The sequence below is a fragment of the Morone saxatilis genome, unplaced genomic scaffold (genome assembly GCF_004916995.1).
Source record: "Morone saxatilis isolate NCDOM2014 unplaced genomic scaffold, NCSU_SB_2.0 Contig23, whole genome shotgun sequence".
Lineage (NCBI taxonomy): Eukaryota > Metazoa > Chordata > Actinopteri > Moronidae > Morone > Morone saxatilis.
In genome coordinates, this window is record NW_023339796.1 from 16,303,446 (window position 1) to 16,325,985 (window position 22,540).

The 22,540-nt window shown below is 40.9% G+C and overlaps 2 protein-coding genes across 2 annotated transcripts in view; one reads left to right on the forward strand and one right to left on the reverse strand.

The window, feature by feature from the left end:
* Nucleotides 1-12,441, forward strand: part of LOC118334531 — a 22,961-nt gene extending 10,520 nt beyond the window's left edge. Inside the window, exons 5-6 of the mRNA XM_035670455.1 lie at nt 10,744-10,957; nt 11,215-12,441. Coding sequence (XP_035526348.1) covers nt 10,744-10,957; nt 11,215-11,726 — 726 coding nt within the window. The 3' untranslated portion in view covers nt 11,727-12,441. The remainder of the gene's footprint in view (nt 1-10,743; nt 10,958-11,214) is intronic.
* Nucleotides 12,442-14,315: 1,874 nt separating this feature from the next.
* Nucleotides 14,316-15,915, reverse strand: ptger4c (prostaglandin E receptor 4 (subtype EP4) c). Its single transcript, XM_035670456.1, has 2 exons — nt 15,055-15,915; nt 14,316-14,909 (listed from the first exon to the last, which is right to left on the reverse strand). Exons 1-2 carry the CDS (start codon nt 15,913-15,915, stop codon nt 14,316-14,318), a joined length of 1,455 nt encoding a protein of 484 aa, XP_035526349.1.
* Between the last annotated feature and the right edge of the window lie 6,625 nt (nt 15,916-22,540).

Here is a 22,540-nt window from a genome sequence, read left to right on the forward strand (position 1 = left end):
ACCTATTCCTCTTCATCCCTCTCCATTTTTCTTCTCCATTCTTTCCCTCTGTCCTCTCTGCGGCCTTTTAAGCGCCGCTGTCCTCACAAACACCGGAAAGTGAAATCCTACCCTCTGATCATCGCTCCAACACGGCTACAATGTGTTCCCATTTAAGGTGAGGCTCACCCAACCGCTCTCTGTGTGGCTTCCTTTTAAAACCAACTTAATCAGGCAGGAATTTGGGTTATTAGGGTCAGGGACACTGGGAAACTGCCTTAGCGAGAAACAAAGTGCGAGACAGTGAGGACGCAGATGTGTCGCATCAGGAGACTGTCTTCATCTCAGCACTCACGGGGAAAATGGGCCCAAGTGCAGCAGATGATGGTGTCCCGTCCAATTTACCTGATTGGATCACAAGATGCATATAAGTCTGTTTCATTGTGGGTTTCTATGTGGCTAATTAGTGCTAACTGCACATTAGCTAAACTTTCCAGTGACCCTGCACACTTAATCTTGTAGAGGCAGTTGTACATTGTGGAGGTTAAAGCTTATGTGGAAAATCCTACAGCAGGTTCATTATGCTTCTTTACTGTACTAGAACCTTTCTTTCAGTTTGGAAAGCTTGCATTTTGGTTGTGTGTTAAAGGATAATTGTAATTTATTACAGCCTTTTTTAAGGGTTTGCCATCATTCCTGTTTTTTTTTGTTAATAACATTGAATTCACCAGTTTAATTGCTAAGAACTGAGAACATGGCAACATTGCTTAAAAGACATACAACAGGTCAACAAATATGAGCAAAAGCTCACTTTCTGTATAAAGGGTAAAACTTTGGGTCCTAAAACCAAAACAGATAGATAAAAGATGCTGATATGCTCCTTGGAGCTGAGAGAGACTATAGAGTTACGTACATAATGTAACCATATATATTGTATTGCTTTAAATCATATCCCAAATATTTGAAAGACGAAATATGTAAAGGTGAACAGTAGAAATATTACACAAAGGTATAGAAAGTTATTGAAACCCAAATGCTGCTTCAACTACAGCTGCTGTAATTTTCACAATGTTTCACAAATCAATAAATTATGGCAGATAATCCACTTTGTTTATTTTATTCCACACAATAGGCTTTATATAAGGTTTCACTGTGTAAATAGTGTCACAAAACCAACTAAGTAAGGCGTAAACAAACATGGATTATTTCACGTCACCTAATGTCATGCACTGTCTGAAGGATGATTATAGTTCAGGGTTTCTTTCCTTTAAATTAAATGTTACTGACAGATTTGTGGAGACAGTCACAGGATGAGCGAGAAGCCACAGGTCCTGGCAGGAGTTGACAGAGTTTTTATCAACAGCTATTATCTGGCAAATTTACCAAACAAGTAGTAATTAGTCCGGCATGTACAAGAACAGAGATTTGTGAACACAAAAGGAAGAGTTTTGGTTTGCGTATCTGAAACCAGCTTGCTGTAAACATTGAGGGAGTGTCTGAGATACCTGAGCAGGTAAATCAACATAGACTCAGTTCAGGACTGAGGTGATACCTGATTCTTGTTTACATGATACTGTTAGAGACTGCTGTCATTTTGTTCCGCTTACAACTCCATTTGGTTCCCAAATACCTGTTTATCCCCGTTATATATCAGTTCCTCTGCGGTGAGCTCTATTACAGCCTCAGCTTCAATGATCCTTTATGGTGTGAATATGTTTCCTTTATTAGAGCCAGGTGACTGTGGTGGCAGATATGATGACAGCAGCTCTTTCTCTCACTCTCAGTCTGTCGTAATAATGCCATCTGGGTTTCAGTTTGAGGTTAATGTGCTGGTCACAGATGACACTTTTATGCCCCATGGAAACGTGCATTTTATTGAGCCCATTGTGACCCGCTGATCCCGGTGCTTTGATGACCTGCAGTAACTCTCTGTAGCACCTTTGGCAACTTGAACCTGCATGTGTGAGGGCGTTAATCCAGAACTGTTACACTTTAAACACATTGTTCTCTGCTAAAAGAACTTAATTTATCTCACTGAGGAACCATTAGACACGATTCTCTGGAGCTCCTCTCTTTGGTGTGTAGAGAAGGCTGCAGGGTCAGTGAAGTAAATCACTAATCACTCAGGTTTATCATTAGGCAACCAATAAGTTTACCTCTAATAGGTACTTCTAATGAGACCCAGGCTGTACTGTTTAACCCGACAGGCAAACCTTGAAAGAGGTACTGTTCTCTATAATCTGTGGCTAGTTAACCCTGCACAAGCTAATACACCCAGCTAGATAATCACCATAATAATGAAAATGTATCTTAAAGCTGCATTATTAGCAGTAAGCACATCATTGACATTTTATCATGTGATAAACTTGATATGGCGGACATGTTAACCAACAGTTTCCTATTTACCAGCAGCAACATCAGGATTCATTTGGAGTCATGTTTCTGTCCACCAAACAATGGAAGTCCCATATTAACTCTCCTTTTATCTCTATTTTAGTCTTTATCATCTCACAAGAGAATTATCTGAATCTTTAGCTGCTAAATGCTCCACCATGTTCACCAGATAGTTCCTGACTAGCAAACAAACAAGGCTGATGAGAGCAGTAAGTGCAAACCAAATGCTTAAAGATGCTAAAGTGCTCTGTAGAGCTGAGGGGAAACTGCAGGGTCAGGGAATTATTTTCTGTGTTTTTGTCATTATAAGCGACCTCTTTTTTACATTACATGAGACCATTTGATCCATCGTTTATATAAAAATATCGACTACAGCAGCTTTGAATATTGATATTAGTTTAATCTGGTCATGCAAATTATTCAGAACTCATTTTTGTTGAATCATTTAGTCTATAAAATATAAAAAGTGACAAAATGCCCACCACAACTTCCCAAAGCACACATCTTCAAATGGCTTGTTTAACCCTATAATGGACAGAAGCAGTCTTCCTAGTTTAGAAACTGTAACCAGAACATTTGACATATTTTTGGTTGATAAATGAATTAAGTTATTAATTATTTGTAAAAATTGTTGGCAATTATCTGTTGTTTGACTAGTCGATTAGTCTCAACAACACTAGACAAGAGTCTACAGCTGCTCTGTGAGACTGTATGTAGGCACAGCAGTGCTTTGAGCTAAATGTTAACGTTGGCATGCTAAGATGTTGCAGGTGTAATATTTACCATGTTCACTATCTTAATTTAGCATGTTAACATTTGTATTTTGGGGGAAAGTTTTCCCTTATGCAAATTGAGGGTCTAAGGACAGAGGGTGTTACGCTGTAAAACTCCTGAGGTAAATAATGATTTGTGATTTTGGGCTATGTAAATAAAATCTGACTTGACTAGCACTAAACACAAAAGATTTGTGATGTATTACAAACGAAGTATTGGACAACTGAAACATTGGACGTTGGGTTTGGTAGATCCGTCCTGCTGGGGACCTTTAACATCTGTACAAAATTTCAATCCAATCCGCTCCAATAACTTTTCTGGAGCCTGCTCCTGACAGCATTATTCCTCTCAGCCCTCCAGACGTTTCCCTTCTCATGCTTTACGTGTCTCTTACTGGCCTGAATCTCTAGACACCTACAGACTGCGATGTTTGTCAGTCGGGTAATAAAACTCTGGGAGAGAGGTGGAGGTCATACAGATTCACTTCCTCTCTTTCACCATCTATACAGGCTGTGTAGTGCCACACCTCCTGAAATTACCCTGCCCTGTGCTGTTGTGTGTGTGTCTGGTGTGTTGTGTGTGTGGTGGTGTGGTTGCTGTGTGTTGTGTGTGTGCTGTGTGTGTGGACACTGTTTGAGAATTGGGTCCAAAGATTGGGGTGTCTCTTTGTGTGTTGGGCGTAGGAACGGACCTAGGGGGAAAAAAAAGGAGCAGCAGACAGGAAAAGCCATGTGTGTGCACATATGCGTGTGTGTGTGCTTTGGGGGGGTGGCGGGTTTGGGTGGGGTGGCTGGGGGGGGGGGGGGGGGGGCTCCCTACCTATCTGAACCGAGGCATGGGACCCGCTATCTGTTTCTCATTTTGCCGGCGCTCTGTGGTTTTCCAGCAGTGACAGGCCTCAGAGTGGAAACTGGCACTAACGAGCAATTACATCCTGCCTCCCTGCCAGGGATTATGGGATTACAGAGTGACCGGGCTTCAGTCTGCGCTCTCTTTCTGCACTCTCATTTTGTCATTCCCTCGCTTCCTTGTGTTCACCTTATCTCTGCTTTTAGACTTCTCTCATTCAGTGGTTCAATTATCTTTTTTTCTTTCCCCTGGACAGTAACCCATTCTCTATTTTTAATTGTCCTTACTCTTATCATGTGATTTCTTTTATTATCTCATTCTCTCTATCTTTCCTCCTCTAACCTTTTCTCCTCTGACTCTATGGCTGCTTCGCATAGTTAAGGCGTGCTGTCGTTAACTGCTCAAGAGTGAAATAGTTTTAGTCAGAAAAGGGGAGGAGAGCACGTTTAACAGGAGAAAAACGGATTTAATGTGTATGAAGCGTTAAATGAAGCATGATGAAAATGAGAAACAGGAGGATTAGATGAGGGTGTAGGAAAACATGTCTCCTTGACATCATAATAATGTCCTTTTAAGGTTTATTTATATAGGTTAAAATCACAAAAAAAACTTTAATCAGATTCTTCATTCAGATAAGGATAAAAAACATTTAACAAATCAGAGTTTAAGAACTTGACGTTACACCCCAAAGCCTCTTGTGTGACATATTCCTAAATATTAAAGTCAACTGAACGCTCCAAGCAAGATTGAAGTTACAAAACAAGTTTCCACACTGCTCTGGATGCATATATGCAGAGCTTTGGGGCACATGTAAGTACAGCAGAAATCATCATGCTACGTTTTGTGGGACCTCCGCAGATTTTTCAGTGTCTGGTAGTGATCAGACGGCTCTCCTGGTGTTCTGCCTCTCTCTCCTGCATCTCCTCTTACACTGCAGGTGTCTTTTATTGAGCCAGCGGTGATTTACTGTACTCTTGTTTTTCTCCTTGCTCCTGCAATCAGGCACTGTGGTAGTGACAGGTTAAAGCTGGAGGTCAGAACATTTCACGTACGTGCACACGCAGCAGCAGAGAACAGAGTGCGTCTCTAATAGGAGGTCATTATCAGAGAAGTTTGGCTTTTAGAGGGAGGCGAAACTCCGGAGAGCTCGGAGCTTTCTCTTTTTTACAAGGTGAGAGGTTTATGTGGGCAAAGCTCAGGTCTGAGGGTGTAATAGTATACAGTAGGTACCAAGATCGCTAATCAGAAACACATTTGTTATGTTGCTCTGCCTCTTTTCTTAACAAATATGTGTCTCTGTTGAAAATAGCAGTATTAATAAAAGTCTGAATCCCATCTTTGAAAGTAATATGCCTGGAATCATTGCATTATTTATGCAGCCTTACAAAGCCAGAGAGCAGTTACAGTGATGTTGAGGAAAAAAGGGTTTGAAGTTTGAATGCTCTTGCTCCAAAATGTGTAACTGATATATAAGTTGTAAAAGCTTAATTTTATGCCTTAAGGCTGATTATTAATCACTGTGACAGACTGTACATAAAACCTCTACGTTTGGACAATCTAAAGGGCTGGAGGAAAATGTGCTCTTGTTTCTTCTGCTTTATTGTTCATTTGAACTAATGAGCAAGTTAAAAAAATAATAATCTTAAATTAAATCAATTGAAATATGTGATAGCATATATGTGATAAGAATCAGAATCAGAATCAGAATTGGGTTCATTGCCAAGTAAGTTTTTACATGTACAAGGTACCTTGGTGCGTTGGTGCATAAAAATCACACTTAATCAGCAAGTACTTTTTAAATATAAATAATAAAATACAAGTTAGAAAAGATCTAAAACTGTACAGGAAAGATATTTACAATGTGCAGGATAGAAAAACCAACAGGAGTGCATTAATGTAATGCATATATACAGGTGGGGTTTAAGAGTCAGTGTCAGTGGGGGTACCGGGCCTTGTTAATGAAACCAGCTGCAGACAGCTGCCTGAGTCAGAGGCCGTAGAAACAGCTGTAACTGCTACTTGGCTAAACTAGATTAGATTTTATGTGGTCTAAGAAAATCAATTGTTAAGATGTTGGTTGATATCAGATGATGGTTGTAAGAGGAGCGTCCTAACGCTGGCAATGGTGAATAAAAACCCTCTCAATATCCCTGCTTTAGTGCATACTTCTGCTTAGCGCACATGATATTCAGTGAACTTCTGTTTTAAAGCTGATACCCTGTTTTTTTACCTCATAAATATCCCCAAAACAAAATCCACATCCATCCGCTCCAAGCACTTAGACAGTATTTGCAATTCACAACAGCAGAATAAGCTCTGGAAATAGTAGCTGGCTCTGGCTTTATGGGTTGTACTTGCTTCAGGAGGGCTCACCCACTTTAACTAACTGTGAACAACAACTGGAGCACGGAGAACCAACAATGCAAATGGAAGGTGACAAGAACCCCGGACTCCCTGCTGCAGACATCCAGCCTGATGGACAAACCAAAGGCTTTAATCAGCCCAACGAGGAAGAAACACATGCTCGGTTCTCTAAACACACATAGAAACACGCACATGCACACTGTTTGATCTAAAATTGTACACATACACACACACACACACTATCAGTAGGCTTGTGTCAGTCTGGAGCTCTTCAAGGACCAGTGTCTTGCTCCTTCTCTTCTTCCTCTCTCCACCCTGCGACTCCCCCACCCACCTCATCCCTGAAAAAGGCTGCAGGCGTCGGGCTGTAAACAGCTCCAGAGTGCTGGGGTGAAATGAACCAGCAGACAGGCCCGTGTAGACTCCCAGCTCGCTGATCTAAAAGGGGCTAAACACTCCCAGCTGTGGCATTAGGGACTCAGACTGGCACCTTTCCTGAGGATGTGTACTGCTCTGTCCAGAGATGGAGGGAGTCAGCACTGTTTGGTTTTATGTTGCGGCGGTGGTCTGCAGTCTGTCTGTTTGGCTGAATTATGCTCAGTTTGTCTCTCCTCATCCTCTTGCTCCTTCTCCCACCCTCCAGCGTCTGTAGCTTTGCTTTCCCTCAACTGAATTGCTACAGCTGGAACACGCAGGATTGCATAAATGCATCAACAGGTCTTATCGTGACCTGTGATCTGTAACCTTTTGTCAGTCTTCCATCTCAGTGCACAGACAGAACTGCTGGGATTGTTTTTGACTGTTAAATAAACGTGGTCCTCCACATATCGGAGAGATCTACAAATACATGAACAGTACACGCTTTAATACATTACTGTGGGCGTACAGTCTTGTTGCAGTTCAGCGCCAAGATTATACAAAGCGTCTTAGAGATGACAGATGTGGCTTCAAAGATGTTGGAGGTATCTGTGGGCGTGAAATTGTTCCAAATGATTTAAATAGATCAGACATTATGGCTGAATCGACGATTTGATTAGAAAGCAAGAAGGTTAACTTTATTTGTCACAACAGAAATTACGTTACAGAAGAAAGAAAAGTGAAACTGTAAATAAAAAGAGGCAGAGAAGACAGAGCGTATAAAAGTGGGATTTACAATGCTTTTTAAAGACGTGCTGATTTAGCTTCTCTGAGATGTTTTGGGAGGCAGCTTTATGATTATAGTTTTTAACCTTGGTCTGAAGACACGAGGCTCCTCCCAGTGGTCAGGAGCCCCCTCAACTCTTTAAATACAATGAATCAATTAATTTAAATTTAATAAACAACAATTTTCAGCAAGATAAACATGAGGGGTTGCGAGGAAAACAGAAAACTGAAAAACTGAAAAAATGTCTGCTACACAAAGTTATTTTACTTTTTTCTTTCTCTAATGTTTGCTTTTTTATTGTGAAAGAGTAAAAAGTATTAACATAAAACAAAATACTGATTGGTTGAACTGGTCACAAGTGGTAGACATACTATATGCAGTTGGTGTTGAGGAGTCTCAAGTAAATATAACTTTGTATTGAGTGGTCACCAGATAAAAATGTTGGGATCCACTGGAATAAACGATTAATTGGAAAATAATCAAATCAGACTTCCTTTTGTATTCACATGCCCAGTGTTATTGCTTGATGTAATCATTCTTCTTGTTCATATAAGAGGAACTAATTCTTTTCAACAGTCATTTAGTACAAAGATTAGTATAACGTGGATATTTTATTATATTTTCACCACTTTGCTCCAGACTGAAAACTATTGAATGGATTGCTGTGCAATCTTTGAACAGATGTTTACGGTGCACAGAGGATGAATCTGAAGGACTTTTGTGATCCCTTTTCCTGTAGCATTACTTTTTTGTAGAACTGATGCAAGATAGGTGAGGTGACAAGTTCCTTCCACTGAGGAAGGAACTTCCCCCAATTGAAGTACGTGATGCTCTGACCTCCGCTGAGTTTCACATTAGGGCGTCCACAAAAGAACCTGATGACCGCAGCCAGTACAATCCTCCACACTGCACGTACTATATATAAACATCTGCAGCCGTGACACTTCTTATCACCTGTACTGCATCTCTGTGGCTTTTTGTCTGGGACCTCCGCGAAGTGCTCTCGCTATGCCTGGTTCCCCCTGCTTGTGCCTCCGCCACAGGAATAACGCTGAAGAATGCCTTTGACAAGTGTATCGCAGATGCTGCCTTTTGTTGCTGGACTGGGGCTGTTTGCATGGATGTATGAACCGACAAGCCAACACTGGCCACACTAGCTGGCAGCGAACACTGGCCTTTTACTGAAGCAACAACAAACACAGCGTCCTCATCCATTGAGGACGTGATTTATGTGACATGTCGGCCTGCTCAGGGGCCCGCGGGGCTGTTTTTTTTTACAGTATCTGGACAATTGTGGATGTATAGACATCATATCACCCGCATGTTGTGCCTTTAGTTTATGTTACGCTTTTCAAGGGCAGTTCTGGGAGGAGGAAAGTTGACAGAGTGAAGCCTTGTTCTTGTTCTTACATTCCTCTGTCTTTCTCTTTCTCTCCAGGTGGGACCAGATGGAGGGTTCGGAGGAAGGATAGACAGGAGATTACTTCTGTAATGTCAGCAAGAGCCAAGGTTTGTCAAGAATGGACGTTGTTGCCAAAAGAGCACCCTGAAAATATCCTCCCCTTCATCTGCTGCTGCTTTTTTCTTTCTCTTATTTTCTACCACTTCCTCTACTCTCCATCTCTATCTTTTTATTTTTTCTCACTCTTTGTATTTGCTGTTCACTTAAATTAAATCACCATCTCTGCAAATAACCTAGCCTTATCATTTTTCATTTCCACTGTACAGACCACTATAAACCAGAGGAGGAGTTATGTGCAGGTATAAATTGTTAATGAAATCCATCCCCGCAAGGCTCAGAACTGAGCTTTCCATAAAACCATGTCAGCGCCGAAGCTTTCATTGCTAAATTATAAGCCAGTGGACAAAGCTTGATCCAGGGCGGAAAGAAAGCAGAGTTATTTGACTTAAGTCTTACTGAAGAGTAAGTGAGATCACTTTTGATGATATAGGCTTAAGATGAAGTACTTCTGTAGCTTGTCTGAAGAGCTTTTGAAGAGCTGCGTGCTCTTCTAAGTATTATCTCATTTTCTTAATCTGTTTTATATCTGCAAAGCACTTGTGAACTAAGTTTTGTTATTAAGTAGCAATATGGTAACGATGAGAGCAAAAGACCAAACAGTCAGTTCCTCTGGTGTTGACCTCCTTTTCTTAGTAAGACAAAAGACGAGAGCTCAAAACCAGCAGCAGAGCTGTATGCCACTCTGGGCCTTTCTGGAAATAGCTGAGAACAATGCGTCATCAAAAATCTACTTAAAGGAATATTTTTACATTTTGTCAAATAAATTTGCTTTCTTGATGAGCAGGATGAGACAGATATCAATCTCATGTCTGTATGCTAAATATGAAGCTAGTTAGTGACAACAGGTGCTTAGCTTAGCATAAAGAACCCGCTAGCCTAGCTCAGTCCAAAGGTAAAAAAAATAAATAAAAATACAACAACCAGTGCCTCTAAAGTTCACAAACACATTATATTATATCATATTTGGCAAATATGATGCTTTGGCTTTATATAGATTTATAGTGTACGGACACTATAAAAGAAAAGAGCCCAATCACACCAATCAATATTTCTATGTGAACAGTAAATCAAATTAGTATGAGTATAATGAAAGGGCTGCAGTTCCCCTCAGCTTTATGTAGCTTTTTAATGTTTTTACACTGATTGATTTGGTTTTATGGCCTGCATCTTTACTGTTTTAGACTACCTGGCCAGCACTAAACAACAGACGGACAAAGTTAACGACTAGCTTGTTAACATAGTGAAGTATTAAGCAGCTAAAGGGCTACACATTTCCCTCAGGAGTTGGCAAAGACCAAAATAGAGCTGAAAGAAGAGTGTATATTGGACATAACATTTTCCAGGTGAACAGAAACGTGACTCCAGTTTAAAATTTTTTAAATGCTGAAGTAATTCTGTGTCTGCCAGACGTGTAAATAATAAATCAGTTGTTTGCTTACAGCTCGTTGTTCTGTGCCAAGTGGCAAAAAAATAAATTAATACAAGTACAAAAAAAAATACCAATTAATAAAAAGGCTACGGAATTACAGAAGTGAGAGTACTTGTAATTAGTTACTTTTCATGCCCTGGTGGCAACTGTCTTTTTGCATGGCAATCCTTGGCTTCATTCACTCTTGATCATTTATTATGCTAACTTTTGGCAGGCAAAAATGACAGTTAACAAATCCTTAAACAAATTTCTTTTTGCCAGCTAACATGTGACCTCTGTCACTTGTAGGTGCTGCTGTGGGTGCTCCTCTCTCTGCTGCCTCTAGTGGAAGGAGCTCATATGAAAGCTGGCTTTGCCGGTGTGGCATCAGACTCGGGTCATGCTGTGGGCCTGCTGGGAGACCAGGAGGAGCGGGAGCTTCCTGTGACGCTGCCAGAGGTGGTGGAGGACGAGGAGCAGGAAGATGACAGTGACCCTTACTCCACTTGGCATGCTCTATACGGTACTGAAGCCCCTATGAAAGTGTAATTTACAGCACATCTGCTTCACCAGACAGTATTCAAGTGGAGAGAGGGCGTGAGCCTGGGGATCTGCTTTGTATCTCAGTCAGCAAAATATATTTATATGGAATTTAAAGTGTGACAAGTCATTTGAAGTTAAAAGGTAGTAGTGAAACTGGAGAATGTGTGTGTTATTTCTCATAATTTCCTGTCTTTCTGACTCTCTATGTCTACTCCTCTTCTTTCCTCTCCATTTTAGACCCCTTTGTAATAGATGAGGTGGATGACCATCCCAGTAGTCGCTGGGCGGGACGCTCTCCACGCTCCTCTGACCCCTCAGAACCTCAACCCAAGGGATCACCAAAGAAAAAGAAGAAGAGGAAGAAGAAAGAAAGGGAGGAAGAGGAAGAGACCGGAAGAGGAGATAGAAAGGGTAAAGGTAGAAACAGGCAGCCGATACAGAGCAGCAGGGACTGCCGCGTGGAGAAGAGAGAGATAAAGGTTCGGGACCTGGGCTTGGGGTTTGACTCGGATGAGATTGTCCTCTTTAAGTTTTGTGTGGGCTCCTGCCAGCCCTTGAGAACAAACTATGACCTGGCACTGAAGGTACTGCTGAAGAACGGCTCGCTTCCTCGGCGCACCGCCCGCAAGATCAGCAGCCACCCCTGCTGCCGGCCCGACCGGTACGAGCCAGTTTCCTTCATGGACGCCGAGACCACGTGGAGGACCATCCAGTCGTTATCAGCCGCCAGCTGCATGTGTATGGGCTGAAGAAATTATGACCCATCCTGAACAGAAAGGAGTCAAGAGGCTCAGTGTGAGGAAGGCCTGGGGACAGGGCAGAGCCAGGGGGGGGCGCTGTAAGACACATACACAACAGAGGAAGTGATGGAGGCCACTTTCTGTGGTGTATTTCCTGTTGAGGAGGAAGAGGTCCGGGCGCAGCTGGACGAATGAGGTCAGAATCTGAGGGGGAAGTCATCGGGGATTCACAGTCTGGATTTATTGTTGTGTCTTCAAAGAGTGAATTGTTTTCAACTGAATAACTGGTGACTAATGCAGGACACTCCAGACCAGTTATACATACATAAAAGAAAGACTCTATATGTGAACAGGACTGTTTTGCTTTAATATGGGCAAGACCTGAAGGCTGAAACAAACAAAGAAAGGACTGACACTGTGTTTATATTCTAATTCAGACTAAAGACTGATTTGATGTTCATGATTATTCACATGAAGCAGCTTCTCACACAAGCAATATCATTTTCATTCATCACATAAAAACAGGCATTTCTTTGTTTTCTATTTTCAGGTGAACTCAGACAAATGGATGCCATGCATCTTCATGTATTACTGTATACAAGTAAAATATATTTATTACTGATAAATTATTTATTTATTATAGCTTGATATGAAAGCTGTTTTTATTAACTCTATATTGTAGATAAATATCTATTTATTGCCAAGATTCAGTTTTCATGTTGACAGTTACTTCTGCTCGCATACAGTACGTACATTTTTTTTTTATTATTTTAAAGGTGCTGATTTTCACATTTATTCAATGCCTCATAAACCTGAGCTGGACAGCTGACTCTGGGCAGGATTAGATAGGATGCAATAAATATTTCTAAAGTTAATTGAATGATTTTATTAAAAAAAGTGTGATTCTCCCTTATATTTAATCCCAGACAGACCTTTGAAAAAAGGATTCTTATAATAGATATCAAAAAACATTGACCTACATTAAAATGATGTGGTATACTTTATCAAGTCTGACAGCTGTTCTCTTGTTTTGTGGTTAACAGTGGGTATTGATAACATCTTTTTCACAGCATAATGGAAACAGTCTCAGTGTCCAGAATGTGTGTACAGCAAACAAGTAAAACATGTATACTACAGGACAGTAACACACTACCAATATGTCACATTATTATTATTATTATTATTATTATTATTATAATAATTATTATTTTATAAAGTTTACTTTATTTTTGTATGGCATTATCCTTTAAGGGAATAAAGTTTTCTAATATAATTCCTGTTAGCACTGTTTACTTCACTGATTACACAGTTTGAGGGGTTTTCTCAAAGTGACCTTCATAATGATTTCAGGATCAACTCCACTTTACCTTTTTCCAGGTCACTTTATACTGGACTTGTTATGTTGCAGAGCCACCTGCTGGTCTAAAATAAACACCAAATGGGAACCTGTTGTCCCCAGTTTGAACTGAAAGAAGCTTTGCTCTCCTGCCACCTGCCTGTTCAATGGAGAACATTTGCTTTAAAAATAATTTATTGTTATTTGGCCATTAGAACAAGTAGAACTCAGCAGTGTGTTGTCTTTGGTGTCATTTTATTTCTCTGCACAGACCCACCAACACATCCAACAAACACCACAGGTCATACAGCTTACAGTACAGCAACAGCAGTATTTTTTTTTTATTATTATTTTCTAAAGGGTGATATGTTCACATTGGCTGTTTACAACTGCAGTTATCAAAACATTGTATGCAAATCTGCAATATAAAATGACATTTAACAATTAAATGTTCAAAAGATCTACATTCAGTTTTACCTGCATCATGCAACACTGTTAAATGGCACAAATAGGCAGTAAATTAGCAGCAGGTAGATAAAACAAAACTGAAATAAAGTGAAACAACAAGACGTAATGAATAAACATGTATTGTGAATGGCACATATGATTTTTATACATTGTATCAAAATCTAAGAATGTCACATATTTTATTGTACCCATAGGGTATGACTATATTTTGTTTAAACTTCCATATTTGGAAATCAACACCGACCAACGGTGCTGTCTGTTTACTTTCACCAGGAATCTTATTATAGAGCTTATCCTCTACCAGTGTGGCTACTGGGTGTGGTGACCCCCAAAACTATCACCACCAGTGATACCCCACCCCTTCAAATATCATCAATCCATATCAATATCATCATAAGTGAAGATGTTGCACATGTAAAACTAGACATTTCATACTGCACAATCACATGTTGTACTCATGTTGGATCCTCATCACTTACCCTTAAAGTAAAGCCAACATTGAATTTAAAGGCCTTTCTGCAGCAGCTTACATCTTATAAGAGAGATGTATCAATCAGTGCTAATGTTGAGAGGATTCCAGTCACAGTTAGTTGCTAAGTGCTGTTTCAAGTGTTATCATTCATTTAAACTGATATGGCTCCTCGGTGGTTCAAAACCATCAGAAGTGATAAAGTAACTCATAGTGTGCAGCGCTGGGTTTCGAATCAGTTGAATCAAAAAGTACCAGTTTGCTGTGCAGATGAATTAGCTGCCGAATCATTTCTAAACTCATGTTGGCAAACAACAAATGTCTATCAAAGGCATTTCTCTGACTGACATGAACTCGGTGTGCTGAACGTGCAGGTGACAGTGTCCACTCTTCTAACGTGCGCAGAGAGGAGCGGCGTCGCGCTGCGTCCTGGAGACTTGGCCGCCACCTCCTCTTTGGAGTTGGCTCCTACTTCCTCCTCACAGCCGAGGATCGCGGTCGACTCGACGCTGAACGGGTGAAAGTTGACCCGGGCGGTGTCGTACTCCCATGCTTGCCTCATTGCGAAATCCGTGAAGGATTTGTTCTTGATGGGCACCCGGTGTTCCACGTCGTTCCTGTAGCTGGCTGTGCGTAATGACGCGTAACTGGTGTCATTGCTGTTTAAAGAAGGAGGGGAGTGTTGACCTCCTACCCAGCCAATGTTGTCACCACGAGCATCCTTAACCAGAGCCACTGTCCTCTTTAGCTTCTGACAGCCCTTCAGTAACAGGTTCTTCCGGCACAAAATGTACACCCAGGGGTCTAATATGGGATTGAATGAAGCGAAGCGGATCGCCAACAGGTCGCTCCGGTAGTCAGGCTTCCCCCCAGCAGAAATATAAGCAGGGTCGTATAGCTGGTTCACAAAGATTCGCACCTGTCACAAAGAAGAGACAGAGAATGTATAAAATAAATGTTTTAATAACAAATAAAACCGACACCAATAACTAAACGTGTTTGGCACACACCGTGAGCTCATACCACAACAGAATACACAGAATAAAACAGCATATTGTGCTTACCACTAAAGGGATGGAGCAGACCAGGAAAACGATGGTCATGAAGATCAGAAGCCAGAACATTTGGATTTCCGCCGCTGAGGTGACTGAAGGCAGCCGGGGGAAGCGGCGACGTGACCCCCCTTGCTCAGACAACTCCGTCCTAACTATTCCTGTCTTCTGGTTCATCCCCACCAGCGACTTGCACACCGCCACATTACATAAAACTGTCACTGCGATCAGCACCAGCATCACCCCGCCGTACAGGAAGGAGTAGCAGGCTCCGACTGGATCTATCGCCCTCCAGTCCAGAAAGCACCATGTCCCGGGAAAGTGACTGACGTGCTGCCCGAAGCCAAAACTGGGCATGATGCACAGCACAATGTTTGCCAGGTAGGTGACCAGGAGCGCAAAGCGCGCCATTGTTCGGTCTATGTGCTGGGAATAGAAATACGCATGGTTTATGGCCAAGTATCGTTCCACAGCCATGGCGCACAGGATGGACATCCCGGCTGAGCCGAAGAAAAGCATGGAGAAGGAGAAGAAGTGGCAGAGCAGCGCTCCTCCCGGCCAGCGGTTGGCCACATACGTAGCGATCACCACCGGGCTAGTGAAGCATGTACCCAACAGGTCCGTGATGGCCATCCCGCAGACCAGAGTATAGAAAGTGGTTTCCTTCTGTTCTTTTTTGGAGATACACAGCACAACTATGGCGATCAGGTTCCCCAGGACTCCCACGGCGAACATGGTGGCTGAAGTGACCAGAGACTTGGACTCCAGCCGGAGCGCAGGGAACCCACTGTGGTTCTGGCTGAGAGAGAGAGGCGGCAGCGGCTCGGAAACATTCGTGTCCAGTTCTCCAAACGCAAGAGTGTCGTTGATCATTATTAAAACCAAAGTGCTCTAACTTTCTGTGGTGTTTAGAAAACTTGCTCCGGAAATATAGAGCGCTAGACAAAATAAACCATCATTAACTGCAACATTACATCCTGAAATAACCTATTTCCGACAGAGCATAAAGTGCATTACACTGAAGTGATTCTTTTGTTCTGTTTCCAGCAGTGTTTGTCTCCGATGTGCCCATATGAAGGTGTGCTTGGTTGTGTTTACACTGCTCGGAGCTGCGGGTATTTAAGCTGTGTGCTGATGTCAGGAGAGTGACGCGCAGGCTGTAGGCGCAGAGAGCCAGGTCTCCCAGGATCACATTTCTGCAGCCAAAGAATCAATATTCAACACTTTTCACTGCTCGTCACGTTATTAGCCTCAGGTAGAATACCAGTAGTCCGCTCACTAAAGCCAGGAGCCGAATGTCAACATCTGGTTTCATTTAGTAGAGAACATTTTGTCTAGTTTGTGGATAGACTGACATTATCTTTTAAAGAGTAATTACACTAAATCAATGTAATATTAACCACATCACAGTTTCACCAGCCTGGCTGTACATGTGTACATTACGTCGAATATCAGTCTTATAAATTCAAGTTCCTGCATTTGTTTGACCTTTTGATTGAACTTAATCAATCGATTGACAGACTTAATATATGTGTATATGTATAATATGCAATGTCCCCATATCATATATATAACAGGATTAAAACAATGTGGTTTAACAGGCTGAACAGGTTAATTATAAAAACAGAACTGGTTTGTGTCATATGGTCCAGAGATAAAAGTAAATGGTGCAGATTGTGTCATAAATCCCTCACTTCAGCACCAAGGCCAGCGCCTTCATTCCACCAACAGCACCAACGCAGTTTGAAACCACAAACTCTGCATTTAACCAATTATTGATCTGAACTGAACTACCTGATTAAGTTACAATCGATGTCATAATCCAAGCCACATGTTGACTGTAGGTTATCATCCAAACCAGAAAAATCCATTCATCACAATGCCTTCGATGCACTTCGGCTTCTGCTGGACAACATTAATCACATCGACCACAGAGCTTCACATGATTCTTTTGCAGAAGAGGACTCATGGGGACAGACTGTCAGAGTTAGTGATTATATATATTTATGGCTCTGCAGCCCCTCGTTCTTACCTGTAGACTGCCTTTAACCTTTGGGTATGAAGAGACAACCACAGCAGTTTAGCTCACAGCTCAGTGTGTTTAGTGGGAAAGAAACACGGGCAGGAATGATTTTTGACAATTGTTTTGTCTTTGTTGTCAAGTTATTTCAAATCTCAATTTCAATATTTAAATCAATCTCAACAACAAAGTATAGCTTTGTATTTAAAGGCTCCCTTTGTTCTTTAAAGTACCTTTCTTCATTAAAGCATCCATCCACTGAACAAAACACTGCTGACAGCCCAAATACACTGCGACGTTTAGTTCAACACAAAGGACGGTGCCAGTGCTGTATTTTCGTGGTTTGAAATGTTTGAAGTTTTTCTCTACTGAATCTCGACTCCAGAAGGCTTATTTCTGCGCCTGGAGTCGTGTTTAATTTTCAAACGGGCGCAAAGTGAGAATGACTGTTTTGCGAGGTCGGTTTGATGTGGTCTTCAATGGTTATTAAAAGAGAAGCTTGTGTTGGGGAAGAGAGGCGAATCAATCTTTATTTATTCTACATGCATCTCAAATACAGAAGAAAAGGGATTAACGGAGGGCAAAATCCTCAGAGACCTCAAAAGTGAAGTCAAAATAAACACATTATCATCACCATCTGCTGCTTCCCTCTCCATAATAAACCCTACTTTATAAACACACATAAGGTTTATAGGCTATATTATAATTTCATAAGTAACCATTATTAATAATTCAGTCATTCTCAGCCGAAATTGCATTGGGCCTCATTGCACAGTGCACATCTCCTATCTTCTCCTCCTGAGCTGAGCTTCAGCCTGAGACTGCGCCTGCAGGGGAGCCCCGGAGCTGCTGTCCTGTTAATGAAGCGCTAATTGCGCACAGATTAAGAGCGCAAATACAATCTGAGAAACACCACAGGGTTGTTCTGTGCGCTGCAGATGTCTTGATAGCATTGCTTTGTCCGCCCTTATATTCAGAAGCACACTGACAAGTTTGTTGGTGTTGGTTTGGTGTTTTTGTATAAGTATATAACAATACCACTCTTTAAAATGTTCTATCACAAGTAAAAGCCCTGCACTAAAAATCCCACTTAAGTAGTCTATATGTATGTAAGTATCACCGGTATAAAATGTGCAAAATATCAAACATACGTGTGCAGACAGTCGGCAGCTGTGACTGTTTTATGTTTTATATTATTACATCAGTCTTTTACTTTTGTTGGAGGTGGAGATTAAGCTAAACCCTTTTATTTACTGTTGGGTACTTGGCTCAATAACAGTTGATTATATTTTGTAAATTCAATCTGTGAATTTCAGAAAATTCTGATTCACTCAAACTATCACAAAGTTGTTTGAGATTTGAAAAACTGAAATCTTAAACATACTTGTTGTTTCTAATATAACTTATACAGCATGCTCTAACATGGCATAATATATGATATAAAGTTACATATAAATATTTTATAATCACAACTACAGTAAATAATAGTGGTGTCTTCGTAGTACTACTACATATGCTATAGGCAAACCATTTACAAAAGCTAGTGTTACACACACACACACACATCAACAGGAGTAGGATAATCTAACCAGCAGAAATGAAAGAATTCATCATATACAATGGAGGAAAGGTCTGTCTGATGGTTGACTGTGGCGGAGGCTGAGGCTCTCTGTCTCTGTCTTTGTAAGTGGATTCCTCCTCCTCTCATGGACCGATGTCCCCTGGGTATACGTGTGTCTGTGTGTGTGTGTGTGTGTTTAAGTGTTAGCCCTCAGTGCTGTAATAACCCAAAGTTTTCAGACGTCAGTGGCTGCGAAGCCCACACATAAAAATATACAGTCTCTCTACACACAACCTGAGGGACTCATAGCCACCCACACACTGAGCAGACATGGAGTGGGTTTAATAAGGATTTCTCTAGTGTGTGTGGGGTTATGTACACATGTGTCATTATTCTTCTTACCTGGCGCCTATGAGTTTCTGGGATCCCCCATCCAAATTACAGGACGTAATCTAATTTTAGAGACCCTAATCAAGTGCCTTGAAGGGTATATGCAGTCTTAAAGGATGCTGAAACATTGGTACACACACATTCATTAGCTTGGCTGTGAAGGGAGGTGGTTGATATGTGTGGGAACCCCACTGGCTGGTTTAATGGTGTTAATGTTTTGATTGGGCATCTAAGTTCTCAATGAGCAATAAGACTCAAGAGCTTTGGAAGATTCTCCTTGCTTATTACATACAAAAAACTACATTCGATTTTCTGTTTCGAGGAGAATCAATAAGTAAGTTAGGCATTGATCAGCACGTGACACGTTCACAATCAAAACACTGCACAGCATTATTATACTGGGCTGACTGTTTGCATGCAATTACAATAATTCCTTTGTTTCAAGTGTGTGTATGTTTAGTTTAACAGTTCTGCAGGAAGGTTTAAAGGAATTGTTTAACAATGGTGGATATACAATTATTCACTTCCTTGCCAAGAGTTAGCTGGGACTGTCTTTTGTCTGTACAGTAGAACTGTTAACCTAGTTCCATCCAAAGTTATCAAAATAAGATACAAATCGGGTTTGTTTAATCTATACAAAACCAAAGTGTAAAAACAAGATGATAAAACTGAGTGTTTTTGGCTGGAAGCAGTGACTGTCTGATGACTCCTGATAGTCACTGCTCCCATTCCAGAAATAGTCTGACACATACACCATCTGTACAACACTATTTGTTTTTAAACATGCCAACAAGATATGATGATGTTACTTATTGAGCTTTAGATGTGTGCAGATTTTGTTATCTTGGGACCGAGCCAGGTTAGCTGTTTTCCCCTATTTTCAGTCTTCATGCTAAGCTAAGTTAATTTCCTTATGGCTGCAACTTCATGTTTACTATACATAGGTGTAAGATAAGTAGCTAACAAGCTAATAAGCATATTTTCCCAAATGTCAAACTCACCTTTGCATTAAATTAATCGAAACACACATTCAGTCATTTTCTAATTGTCTTTACTAGTATAACAATAAAACTGCAGTGTTATAGTCCCATCAGTATGTATTACATGTATTATGTATGTACATATGACATATGTAAGCCCTTGGAGGATTAATGTTTCAAGAGGAAGCCCATTTATTTCTGCTGAGGTGAAATATTTGCCTCCACAGGCAAAGTACCTTATATGAAATCCCCCCAAAAGTGTGTGAAGTGGGGCTGGCAGTTTTAATATTTTGGAGATACTAGTGAGGGGGATTTTACCGAGAAAGGAGATTTACACTTCTATTAAAATTGTGTCTCGAGTACTTGTATTCTGGTATTTGTTCCAAGAGACATTTCCTCATTATCAGCCTCATTTAGAAGAGACCCTGTCCTCATCTCTCTCTCAGTGGAGATGATGACTGGTTCAGCCTTTTTAGACAGAGTGCAGCTATCAGTGCTAATGGTCCTCCATACTGTGTTTTCACATCATGTATCAGGTGGCTGCAAGATATTAAACGTTTTTATCATGGGAGCAACCTCTTATACAACCACAAAGAAGAACACACTGGCAGACAGAGCTATACACCCGCTCCCTGCCGATATGAGTTTTTGAATAAAAGATGAGACGTTTATGTTGTCGCAGTTGCAAGTCTAATTAATGTCGTCATTCCTGGTCTGGGAGTGCAACGCAGTTCTGAGGTGTGGAAATACTCAAAATGTGTGTGTATGAGTGCACATCTATTCTATCTATTCATTTTCATTTAACATGATAGCAGTATTTCTTTCAAGTGAGATCTTTAGCCTTTCAATTATGATTTTTTGGCGGGTTGGAAATTCTCGTTTTTTAATGTCTGTGTTTGTTAATTAGGCGTCTCATAGTGATTCACAGCTGCCTCAACAGCACAGATGAGTAATCATGTATATCAGTGGGAGGCATGAAAAAGTGTGATGTATCACATTTGTAGCTGTGGACATTAATTATTACACAGAAGAAGCTTCCTTCCATTGTCTTACTTCACCCTCGTCCCATACGTAGTTTTAATTCAGTAACTTTGAAGATAGTTAATTCTAAGAGCACAAGTTTTATAGTAATGTGAGTTTTTATAGTAGTGAACATTTTAAATTTATCAGGTTGGAAGGTATGTGAACCCTGCAGCTTCTTTGACTGACTTCAGGCTCGTTTAGACACAACAATGTCACTTAGCTCTGAAACACATTATTTCCAATTACTTGAAGTCTATGAGCGCAACACACACCCCGGGACGCTTGTGTCCACATTAGGTTATACTTGCACTGTTTGCAGTGTGCACTGAACCCAGTGGTGAGGTCAGCTGTGGTGCCTTTCTGCTGCGCTAGGGTTACTGTTAGGGTTACTGGCTAAGCTTGCTGTTGATGTTCAGTAAATAGCTTCCTCTAAACTGTATCTTGACATCTCCTCACATTACAAATGAAGCTCAGTGTGAGTTCAAGCAGGAGGACTTTCTCATTAAGTCTCATTCATTCACAATTCTCTCACTCCTTTCTAATCATATATGGAAGTTTACTCTTTCAGTTAACCCAATCAGATTTAGCCACAATCTCCTCCAGCCAATGATGTCGCTGCTGTTAAATCTGTTCTTTAAATCGTTGCGACCCTCCTCCACCCCATTCACCCCCAGTTCATCATATCCAGTGACCAGGTTGAAGTCCACTCCTCATCATATCCAGATCTTCAGCATTCTCTTCATTCCTTCATCATCACCAGTGTGTAGACTCCATATGGGAGTTTCCTGTACTTATCACAGCTTCAGACTTTCTCATCTTCATTCTCCATATATCAATTAACTGTATTTGTTCATTCAAAAAGTCTCCCCTGATTGAAATGAGGAAATTACATGTGTTATTGACATAATCTTCTCTTCTGTTTTTATTATTTCACTTCATGCACTGAAAAAAGTATAACCTTGCTCAAACGAAAAAAAATGATGTCCAGATATCACATCTTTAACATATGAACCATATGCAACATATTAACATTAGGCAATCGGCCTTCATTTGTTTTAATCTAAAAGAGGGCAGATATATGTGAGTATATATATGCGTCACAAATAAATGTATTATTATTCATGGTCATAACGTTACCGGTAAATGCTAGCTAGCTAGCCTGCTACTGCCAACTAGCTAACCAGCTACTGCCAGCTACAATCATGCCAGCTATCGCCCCATTTAAGTACTTAAATTGGGCTATTCTTTGCAATTTTGACAACACAAAACACTAAAACTTTAATTATCAGCAACTGCTTTGCTACTTACGTTTATTTTTGGACGAAATCCACCCAGGAGGTAAACGATATCCACGATGTCAAATGGTGCGTCTGGCCAGCATGCCGAGAGAGAGCTACGGGACTTAACATGTGCTCTGACTGTGCAGTGTGCAATGCGCATGGGCAATTCACATTCGACTCAAACTAAAAATATTACCTGCAGGTCACGAAGAAAAAAAAAATTGAGAGAAATCAAAAACTTTGT